Source organism: Populus trichocarpa, chromosome 14 (assembly GCF_000002775.5).
Source record: "Populus trichocarpa isolate Nisqually-1 chromosome 14, P.trichocarpa_v4.1, whole genome shotgun sequence".
Lineage (NCBI taxonomy): Eukaryota > Viridiplantae > Streptophyta > Magnoliopsida > Malpighiales > Salicaceae > Populus > Populus trichocarpa.
Window position 1 is genome coordinate 4,063,068 of NC_037298.2, and position 11,642 is coordinate 4,074,709.

General features: G+C 30.1%; 2 protein-coding genes across 2 annotated transcripts; both read left to right on the forward strand.

The window, feature by feature from the left end:
- The first annotated feature begins 738 nt into the window (after positions 1–738).
- On the forward strand, positions 739–1,709 carry LOC18109682 (uncharacterized). The gene is made up of 2 exons (XM_006387908.2): positions 739–890; positions 1,074–1,709. Exons 1-2 carry the CDS (start codon positions 847–849, stop codon positions 1,504–1,506), a joined length of 477 nt encoding a protein of 158 aa, XP_006387970.1. The 5' UTR covers positions 739–846; the 3' UTR covers positions 1,507–1,709.
- A 2,430-nt stretch (positions 1,710–4,139) lies between these two features.
- LOC18109683 (uncharacterized) lies at positions 4,140–5,030 on the forward strand. The gene is made up of 2 exons (XM_024584355.2): positions 4,140–4,240; positions 4,424–5,030. Exons 1-2 carry the CDS (start codon positions 4,197–4,199, stop codon positions 4,872–4,874), a joined length of 495 nt encoding a protein of 164 aa, XP_024440123.1. The 5' UTR covers positions 4,140–4,196; the 3' UTR covers positions 4,875–5,030.
- Positions 5,031–11,642: the final 6,612 nt, after the last annotated feature.

Consider the following 11,642-nt stretch of genomic DNA (forward strand, 5'->3'; position numbering starts at 1 on the left):
TAAGAATAATATATATATATATATATATATATATATATATATATATATATTGTTTTTGTTTTTACTTTCAATTCTTAATGTTGTTTACTCATTTTATTTTTCATACAGCCACCTAAAAATAATCGGTTAAGAGATTGTGATAAATATTTATATAAAAAAACAGATTTTTTATAATTTTATTTTATCAAAATAAAAGGAAATAAATGAATAACTAAGAGAAAAGACCGGTTAAATAAATAATTTTTTCATCCTAAGTTTAAATAATTTAAACCACTATAATTTTTTATTTTAATACTTTTAATTTCTTATTCAAAAATTATGTTGTTGATAAAAAATTTAATGGCTTTGTCATATCAAAATAGAAATGCATAAAGGAAAATAGAGAATTTTTACTAAAAAAATACATCTTTTTCTCTAAAAATTAAATTATTTGAAATTCTTTTAAGTAATTTTTTAATCACTGTGAAATTAAATATTAATTGATTTTAAAAATTATCCTATGTCGCTTGAAAATTAAAACCCGAGTGAATTTCTAATCATTCATGTAGTCCTGTCAAGTTTGGTGACGAGTGCCGTTTTTTTTTAACAAGTAGACGAAGTTAATATTTTAGCGAACGCGAGGATTCTTTAATTTTTATTTAGCTCGAGACGCCGGGTTTCGAAAAAACGTCCTAATGAGTAAAGACGTCTCGAGGACCCACACTCCACTTGACTTTTGTTTTCCTCGACTATGAAGCTCCTGCTTTGTTTCACCTATAAATTGGACGGGGCCCTGCTCCTCTTCGAACATCCGGGGAACCAACTCAATTTCGAAGACATCTCCATAGAAAAGGAAAGCAGAAGAAAATGGCTGCAAACCATAGGCCAGATCTTGGGTTCGAGAGAGACAGGTTCTTATAAATCTCTTTGCTTTCTTCTTCATCTTCTTTTCTTTTACTTAATTATTTAATCAAGTTAGTACTAATTTCCTTTTCTTACCCATTAACTTCCTTGACAACAGAACAAAAGTTATATATACACACTGTTTTGTAAAATGACCTTGCTGAAGCAATTTTAATTTTGTTTGGTGACAGCATCGTTGTGCATCATGGAGTCTTCGCTATGCTCGTGGACACATTAAATAAACAAATCCAAGTGAAATATCAATCAATGCCTATTTCTCCATACGATACTCACAAGAGGGTCATGTCAGCGTTTTTGGCCGCTCTATTTATATACGCCACAGCATCGGTGGCCGAGGCGATACCGCGGAGCCAGGAATCAGTTTACCAGAGGCTTTTCGGCAAGATCCGCCTCTTTGCAAGCGCCCTTGCTACAGTTTTCCTTCTGGTGCTTCTAACCCCACCTTGGGGGTACTCTATCATTTCTATTCTGTGGATTTGTTTATTGGTGTCACTAGCATATGAATCATGTCAACAATTCTACCAATTGCTAAGCCAAGCATATACTGACATGCTGGAAAAGCTATTTGATGGTGAGAGGAGCCGTGAAGAGGACCCAAGCTAGTCAGCAGAAAGTGCAGCTCTTTACAAAATTTCGAGACGGATTAGCATTGTATTAAATGATTGCCTTCGATTCACTTGCTTCCGCCCACCCATTCTCTTCACATGTATTCTTAGATTGTGAAGATATGTTGTATTTGTTGGTGTACAAGAGAATTGAATAGAGAAGAGGTCACTTTTTTCTGTGACCGGTGTATTCTTTTTGCACATATGGGTCTATCAAAGTTTTCTTACCTAGATTTATTTGCCATGGTTAACCTGCTAATCACTACCAAAAGCTTTGATGGTTAGCAAGCTTATAGAGAGGAGCTAGTTACGAAGTTTGTGCTGGAGCCCCAACCTAAAGCGTTCCTCATCCTTCAAAATGCAACGTTAGCAAATGGCAAGACTTGGAGTCCTGGAGGTTTCTATCCTTTAGTGGTTGCGTGAGAGAGATGTTCTACTTATGGGCCGGGCTTATATTTTGATCTAAACAAACTTTTAAATGAACCTCAGGCTCAGCCTGTGAACAATATAATTTAGATTGAGTGCATGGGGCATGGACCTCCTGGTGGACCACAAATCCCACCTTGGTGCCATGCTTACTGTTTAGACATAGAAAGATATCCACATTAGAAGGCTAGAGTTTGTTTTTCATAATAAAGGAGAATTGGTGTTCTCACTCCTTTGAACTCTATCTCCTGCTGCTGCTTCTTTTCTTTTTCTTTTTTTTTTTAAAAAGTGATATGTGACCTTTTGATAATCCACTTTAAATTAATTAGAGTAACTGGTTCTTATTGATTCATATTCATGCACAATCCAAGTCGAATATCAATCTGGTTTAATAATTGATTTTTCAAATTTTCAATTAAACTATTTAATCCAAGAAAATTAGTTAGCCTTTTGCTTAACAAGACAACTTATTCACATAAGATGCTAGTTGAAAGGCTCATTCAGAGCTGTTGTATAAAATAGGATGATTGAAAAAAATGTTGTACGATTTCTTTATAATTTTCTAGAGACTAACTATAGAGATATACAACAGCACTTATGTGACTGATAACAGCTAAAGCTACGTTATTATTATTTTTTAAAATATAAAAAAATATTTAGATATTATTAATATAATTTTAATAAAAAATATATATATAAAATAATTAGATGTGACTTTTTTTTCTAGTATAGAAACGGTAACTCATTAGATTGATTCGGATTAATTTGGATTAAACTGTAAATTTACTACTGAGGACATGAGACTCTAATAACCCTATAAAAAACAAATAAAAAATATATATTAAACCCCGATTCTCAATCAATCTAATGTTGAAAAATAAAAATAAAAATAAAATTTAACTAAAAAAAAATAAGCTGAGTCAACCTGTCAAACCTGAGTCATTAGACCGGGATAAATCTGTAAAAAATAAATTAAAACAAATTATGAAGCTCAATTTACAATCAACCCAATGTCAAAGGATGAAGTTAAAATAAATTAATTAAAAAAATAACATAAAAAACACCTAAGTCAACCAAATAAACTCGGGGTCCAGGTCATGAGACCATGATAACCTTATAAAACACAAACTAAAACAAATTATGAAGTCTAATTCTTAATTAACTCAATATTGAAGGATGAGATTGAAAATAAAATTAATTAAAAAAACAAAAGAAACCTAGGTAAACCAACTTAACCCGCAACACGGTTTATAAGACCGTGATAACCCCCTGTAAAAAGAAAATAAAAAACAAATTATGAACCTCAATTCCTAATAAATTCAATGTTAAATGATTAAATTAAAAATAAAATAAAATAAAAAAAGACAAAAACAATGATCTAAATTAACTCAGGTTAAACTGTCAAACCTAGATAAGAAGTCCTGAATAATTTTATAGAAAAAAAATCTAAAAAAATAATATAAAATTCAATTCTCAATGAATTCAATATCTAAGTCTCATTTTCAAACAACCCAATTATTTTTTTACTAGAAATTTCACCCTTATTTTTTCCTACAACAACACAATTGCAAAACTCTTGTATTTCCCTACCCAATCTTCTTACATATTGGTTTTTTAGAGAGATCGTGGGCTTGTTGCATTGAAAAATGAAGGAAAAAACAGAAAGAAGAAAGAAGGAGAAACGGTGTTTGAATATATAATAGAAGAAGAATCTACATTAAAATCATACAATTGTATGGTTTTGATCGCAATCTGAGTAGAAATTAATTTTATTTTTTCTCTCAATTTTTCTTTTTTCTTGAAAAAAGGAGGCCTTCAAAGTATTATAACCAAAAGATGTCACAAGCTGACTGTTTACATAAACACATTTCTTCATACGAACTTTCGTATTGTTCTTGTAATTCTGTGGCAGAAGACTTTGATTGGCCTGCTGATATTTCGATGAATGATTGCAAGTCTTCTTACTCCAGGGACTGATATGGATCTTCTAGTGAGACACAGGGTTCTGAAATTGCGTCTCTGTACAAAATTGAAGACGTATTTTGACTTCCCGACATTTTACTGGTTATCCAAGCTTCCAAGAAAGGCCCCACACAAAGTTCCACCAATCAAAAAATACCAGCCTGCAATCTTCGCCCCTCAACTTATATAAAATGCCCCTTCATCTAGCAGCAAATCCGGCATAAACACTTGAAAACCATTTAAGCCTGCTCAAGTACAAAGACAGTATCTGTGTAGAGAAGAGAAATAGAGCAGAGCAGAATGGCTGTAAACCCCAGGGAAAATCCCGCTTTCGAAAAAGAAAGGTTAGTCTAAATTAAATTTCTTTTGCTTTGTTTCCTTTATGTTTTTATAAGCCCGTCACTTCCTTTTTCTTGTATTAATGCTTCCTTCACTTTAATCTCTATTTTTCCAGGCAAGGAATTAGCCTCTGAAATTGTCCTTAATTTTTGCGTACTTAGCCATTTTAATTGTTGATGTGATAACAGCATTATTATGCAACATGGAATATTTGCCCTCCTGGTTGGGACGCTAAACAATCAAATCCAAGTGAAGTACCAGTCAATTAAAGGCTCTCCATTCGACAGCCACGACGTTATTATGTCAGTTTTCCTTGTTGCTCTGTTTATATATGCCACGGCATCGGTGGCCGAAGTTATGCTCCGAGCTCGAGAATCAACTTACTACACACTGGTTGGCAATCTCCGACTCTTTGCCAGTGCCCTTGCTGCGATATTGCTTCTAGCTATTCTGGCTCCAATTCTGGGGTGCGTTATTTCCGTCGTATGGGCCTGTTTATTTATGGGAGTCGCATATGAATCAAGCAGAGAGTTTTTCAACATTTTAAGCCAGTTAACCAATAAGTTACTAGACATGTTTACCAGGCTAATTCCACGCGTGAGGAGACACGAGGAGGAACTAAATCAGCCACGTGTCTAGCTCACTACATGTCCTCAGAATTTAGATACAGTAATTGGCAGAGGAAAATACTTGTTTGGGACTATTTCTGGTTGTTCTCCTCCCCACCCTCTCTGTTTTTTTCTTCTTTTAAAGAAATCTTTGTGTGTTTGAAGAGGAAGATTTGAGAAGATGTTGATTACGAGGAATTTACTTGGCATGTAAAACATGTAATGAAATAAGATTTTACTTTTTTGCTTTTTCAGACCTTGTTCTTTTATTTATTTATATTTTATTTGTAAATTTTATTTTTATTGCAATTCAATCCTTGAACTTTCATAGATGCCAGAGAAAATCATCATGGAATGGAGACAGGAGAGAAAATATTTGAGAGACCATGTTTTGACTATAAAAAAATAATTTTGATATAAATGAATTCTTCTTTACTATGAGAGTTTAATATAGATGATGTTTACGCATTATAAAATAAATTAGAGCGTATAATAGTGTTAAAAATTAAGTGACTCAAAACTCGAATCTCACTTTTTTTTTTTTTTTAATTTATGGTGATTGAAAACAGTAATGGTAGACAACAAGTCTCTATCTATATAAACGAAAAAAAAAAAAAACCCAAAGAGATCCGGGTAGGCAACATAAAAAAACATAAAAGCAAAACCAAGCAAGTGGCCTTGGGCCTTGGGCTTTTTCTCTCTTAGGCTAGGTGCGTTCTAGAACCACAATGCCATTTGTTTTTTGGTTTAATCTTTTATTTTATTTTTTTAACCAATATCTTCTCCCTCATTTCTTTGAAATTGTTTTGTTTAATTATTATTTTTTCAGGAATTAGTCTTTTAAAAAGGATTTTTACAATTTTATAATACCAGGAACAAATTATTATAATTTATCTTTTAATTTTTAATTTTTTTCTTATGAAATTTTAAATAAATTACTCATGTTTTTATTATGCATATATAATACGGAGAATCATATATACTTAACAATCAAACTAAATCTTGATGATAAATACAAGAAAATATATAAAATAAAAAAGACAATTAATGTAATATATTTGTATTTTTATAAGTTTTTTTTTACTTATTGTTATGAATATCTACTTTCTGTTTTAGCTATGAATTAACATTTGCAAGAAAAAAATATCATTTAATACATTTTTTAATTATTTTAATAAATATTTTTTTTTGAAAAAAATAGGCACACTATGGCACCGTTTGGGAACGCGGTTTGCACCGCATTTTCAAAAAATTTAAATTTTTGTTTTTATTAAAAATTAATTTTTTTATGTGTTTTGAATCGTTTTAATACACTGATCTCAAAAATAATTTTTTTTTAAATATTATTTTAATATATTTCGACACGAAAAGTATTTTGAAAAATCTTTTCTAAGTTTATTCTCGGTGAAAAGGATAGCGGAGATGAAGTTTTTAAAAGTAAGGTGAGTTTATCTTGAAAAAAGATATTCAATAGAAATTATTTAGATTTCTAATCAAGTAAAAAAATAGATTATATCCTGGAAAGATTTTTTTGTTGCATTTTGATTTTTAGTTTTAGTTTTTAGACTAGAGTGTTTTTGAATTTTAGATGAAAATGAATTAAATTTTGGGGTTTTTAGGTAAAAATACCCAGGAACCTGATTTTTCGCTTACTCAAGGTGATTAAAATTTGTTAAAGTAGATGACGTTCATCATTTGGCTAGACAAATGACATGTTCATTTGATTTTTTTTAAAGGAAGCTACACGCTTGACTTTTTAGGCCCCTGTATGTCAGAGTTTTCTACAGATGAGGGACGGGAGCCTAGCAATCTAGGCTCGTGCGCACAGTCTCTCTAGACTTTTTTTTTTTTTTTTAAAGGAAAATTTTAAAATAAAATTCTTTTTAAATAAATAATTACAATGTTATTTTAAAAATCAATCATGTTATATTTTTTATGGTTATATTTTTTTTATAATTATATATGAAACTACTATACATAATATTCTAAAACACAACATATGAATATTCAATGAGATTAAAATATTATGTGCTGATAAAATATTCAAATAATCCAATACTTTTAATTTTTTATTTAAAATATTATGTGCTGATAAAAAAATTAATGGCCTTGTCATATAAAAATGGAAATGCATAAAGAAAAGTAGAGAATTTTAACTAAATATACATCTTTTACTCTAAAATTTAAATCATTTGAAATTCTTTTAAGTAATTTTTTTAATCAATGTGAAATTAAATATTAATTGATTTTGAAAATTACCCAAATGTCGCTTGAAAAAAAGTCCCAAGAGAATTTCTAATTATTATTGAAGTCAAGTTTGGTGACGAGTGCCTTTTTTTTTTTAAGCAAGTAGACGAAGTTAATATTTTAGCGAAATGGCAGGATTCTTTATTTTTAGCTATATTAAAATATGTAACTAGTCAAGTTTTGAATTTATTTTTAAAAAATTATTTATTTAAATTTTATAAATTTTAAAGATATTAAAAATTTATATAATTAATTATTTTAAAATTTATAAAATTAATTAAGATATATATAAATTATTGAATTTAATAAAAATAAAAAAACGTTCCAGGCAAAACTAAGGACGTTTCGAGGACCCACTCGACTCGACTTTTATTTTCCTGGCCTAGAAAGCTCCAGCTGTGACTCGCGTATAAAAAAGGACGAGGCCCTGCCCCTCCTCGCCCATCCAGGAACTTCCTCGACCTCGACGCATCTCCGAAGCAAAAGAAAGCAGAAGAAAATGGCTGCATACCATAGGCCAAATCTTGGTTTCGAGAGAGACAGGTTCTTATAAATCTCTTTGCTTTCTTCTTCATCTTCTTTTTTTTTACTTAATTATTTAATCAAGTTAGTACGAATTTCCTTTTCTTACCCATTAACTTCCTCGACAACAGAACAAAAGTTATATATATACACTGTTTTGTAATATGATCTTGCTGCAGCAATTTTAACTTTGTTAACGGTGACAGCATCTTTGTGCATCATGGAATCTTCGCTCTGCTCGTGAACACATTAAATAAACAAATCCAAGTGAAATACCTATCAATGCCCACTTCTCCATGCGATACTCACAAGACGGTCATGTCAGCATTTTTGGCCGCTCTATTTATATACGCCACAACATCGGTGGCCGAGGCGATACCGCGGAGCCAGGAATCAGTTTACTAGAGGCTTTTGCCTCTTTGCCAGCGCCCTTGCTATAGTTTTCCTTCTGGTGCTTCTTACCCCACCTTGGGGGTAGAGTATCATTTCTGTTCTGTGTTTTTAATGTTTTTTTGAGAAAAAAAAACTAGATAATAATTTAGTTAAGTAGTGCCTTGTTAAAAAATGAGGGCATGTTTTTTTAAAAAGCTCGAGAACCACCTGTGAAAAAAAAATATTGAAAACTACTCTGTACCCCCCCCTCATAGAGAAGGGATGCGTCGCCGTGCTGATAAGCAGAGGGCAGCACCGAATCCTTTTGAGTTTTGACTTCATTTTCACTTGCTAAATCAATTATACGCCACATGATGATTGCTAAATGCCCCTTCAACCTATACTAATTTTACATGCATAAAACGAATATATAAATTTTTAATGGTCTTGAGAGATTCTAATTAATAATTTTAAAAAATAAATTAAAATCTAACCAGTTAAATTATATTCTTTAATTTTTTATAAAAAAATATATTTAAGAATACCAAGCATGCTCAAGATTATTTAATAAAAAATATCGACTAGAATTATATATTGATTATTTAAATAAATTTATTTTAATTTAATTAAATAATAATAAAAATAAACAATTATGAATCAAGATTAGAAAAAAGTTATAATAATTAGAAAAAAGCTTTTTTCAACAAGAGAATAAATAATGTAGTTTAATTTCAGCTAATTAAATATGGAATGAAAAATAAAAAAGAAAACAAATTGATTCGAGTTAATCCAAGTTAGCATGATAGACATGTAATCTAAGTAATAAGAGGTGAGACAACTTGAGTTAACTTGTCAAACTCGCTATTCAGGTCATGATATCATAATAACCTAATATAAAGCTGTGTTAATGATATACCGCCCTACCAATACCTACACACATCAGCTAAAATGGAAAAGAACGTAACTGTGATTCTAGCCAGTGGCGGAGCCACAATGGGGATTAAGGGGGCAATTGCCCCCTTAATCTTTTTTTTTAATATTTTTTATATTAGAATTTTAATATAATAATTTAATAAGTTTAATATTTTTTATTATTTACTAATTGATCCAAACTTTTTTTTTTTGAATTATTATTCCTGCCTCTCTTTCTTCTATAAAATTTCTCTTCAAGTCTTAAACTATTAATTAATTAAGTAACCTTTTATACTTTATGTTCTAGGTGAGTTTCCTTTATTTTTTTTTATTTTTTTATTGTTTAATTTTAGTTTTATTCTTTAATAATTAGTTATTAAAAATGTTAGAGTTTATGATAATTTATAGATTTGTTAAATTAATGTGTATGGATAATATTATATGCATATGAATATGAATTGAAATGAGTTTTGATGAATTAATATGTATTTTGTTATGAATTTCATATGAAAAATGATGGTGATCAATTTACTAGTGATTAAAAATGAAGTACTGAACAACTCAAAAAATTAGGGACACAATAAAAAAAATTAAAAAAATATATTAATATTTGTATTTAACTCACTTGTATAAAACAACAAGGTAATAAAGAATTGTTGCCAATAATTTCACTAGTCTCTGAAAGATTTAGAAATAGATGAATGAAAGTTTAATTGTATATATTAAGAAAGAATATCTTTAATGAAATTAAAAAAGAAGTCATTATGAAACAGTTTTAAAATATGAAAACTTGAAAAGAATAATTATAATGTAAGTTTTTTCATTTTAAAAATATTCTTAAATTAATTTTGCTTGACATGAGTTAGTACATGCATTTTAAATTGATTTCTCTATATATAACACATGTTTATATAATATATAATATCAAATATTTGTTAGTAATTTGCCCCCTCGTTACAAATTTTCTGGCTCCGCCACTGATTCTAGCAACATGAAAAAAGGATATTTTTAGCTATCGGGTGGCGCCATATCCTTTGGTTGAATAGTGTGAGCGACTTCCATGCGTTATTAGTCTTTTCAATTTAAATAATATTGGATATTTATTAAAATATCAAATTGTCTTTGCTCTATTTGATAATAACAAAAAAACCAAAATGAAAAGATTAAAAAATTAAAAACCCTTGAACACAAATTGTTTTTGCTCTACTTGATAATAACAAAAAAAAAAAAAAAAACTAGGGTGAAAATATTAAAAAGCTCTTGAATACAATCTTTAAAATTTTTACTTTTAAAAATAAAGTTGTTATTTTATTATATTTAAAAAAAATAAAAGATGAAAAAACCCTTGTATGTTAACTTTAAAAAATGTTTTTAAAGAGCATTTTAGTTATCTTTACTCTGCTTAAAAAAATTAGAAAAGATACATTTATCTTCGATTAACTTTTTAATAACTAATGATCTGTGTCAAAAGATTGAATTACCCCCAGCTTCTAGGGTCTTTATTTTATTTTAATTTTTTTTTAGAAGAGTGATAAAGTAATTACATTAGTGTAATATATGTTGGTGTACAGTGAAAACCTCTTTCACTTTATTTTTTTTTTAATTTTTAATATTTAATTAGAAGAGAAGCAATACTTCAACAGTCCCCAAAACCATACGCTGTTTCAAATCTAATTGGAATTTGCTTTGTGCACAATCAAATTATTTATGACAGCTAGAATTTAATTAACTCCAGGAAGTGTACAAATCTCCACCTCATAAGTCAGCTGTCAAATAAAAAATTGCTCCATCGATTGACCTGTTCAGTTCACATTTTAATATAAATATTTTTTTTTTTATGGTAAAGATATGTTGGGACTCATTTATATGTTAATTGAAACTTCTGCAGATTTTAAATACACGTTCTCCAATAACAGTAAGAAAAATTTAATAAATTTCCTAGGTGGTGGCCCAGTGATAAAAGTTTGGGACTAAGAGGTTTGCTCCCTCTGTAGTCTCAGGTTCAAGCCCTGTGGTTGCTCATATGATGACCACTAGAGGCTTACATGGTCGTTAACTTCAGGACCCGTGAGATTAGTCGAGGTGCGTGCAAGCTAGCCCGGACACCCACATTAAACTAAAAAAAAAAAAACAAGAATATAACTATAAAATCACTTGGAATTTACATTCAACCGAAACCTCTGCACTGCAGTCCCTATCCGGCACTTGAAAAAGAAGAGAGAAAAATAAAGAAAAAGAAGAAAAAAGATAACTAATAAAGAATACCAAAGCTATCTGGAACCTGATTTAAAGAATGAAGATAGTCTGGAAACAATGAACATAATAATTGTTAAGGCTTAACTTCAACACAACAACAATATTTAGCTATCTCATGATCTAGTTAGTATCTCTTATACTAGACAACCAAGATCGAACACTATAAGGCTTGTATCATGCTAATCATGCATTTCTCCTTGGATGAGCTTACAGCTAAAGGGAGGAACTTGGCAGAACATTTACCAATGCCTGGTACATTTCTCCTTGCAGTGCCAGAGTCCTAGATTGCCTTTTTCCTGCATCCTAATCCTCCCCAGGCAAATGTGCAAATCAGGTAACGCTGTTTTCCAGCTCATCCTGAGCATGAGGGAATTTGATGTCAATGCCACGTTAAACTCCTAAACTAAAGCTTCCAGTGGTTGATCCAACTTCGTATCCAACTTGTTCTTCCATCAATACAATTGCACGCGCATTGACAAAAAGCCTAACA

Coding starts and splice junctions, on each gene's coding strand:
- LOC18109683 (XM_024584355.2), top strand. CDS start 4,197: ATGGCTGTAAACCCCAGGGAAAATCCCGCTTTCGAAAAAGAAAG. Junction 4,241..4,423: donor CCCGCTTTCGAAAAAGAAAG/GTTAGTCTAAAT, acceptor ATGTGATAACAG/CATTATTATGCAACATGGAA.
- LOC18109682 (XM_006387908.2), top strand. CDS start 847: ATGGCTGCAAACCATAGGCCAGATCTTGGGTTCGAGAGAGACAG. Junction 891..1,073: donor CTTGGGTTCGAGAGAGACAG/GTTCTTATAAAT, acceptor GTTTGGTGACAG/CATCGTTGTGCATCATGGAG.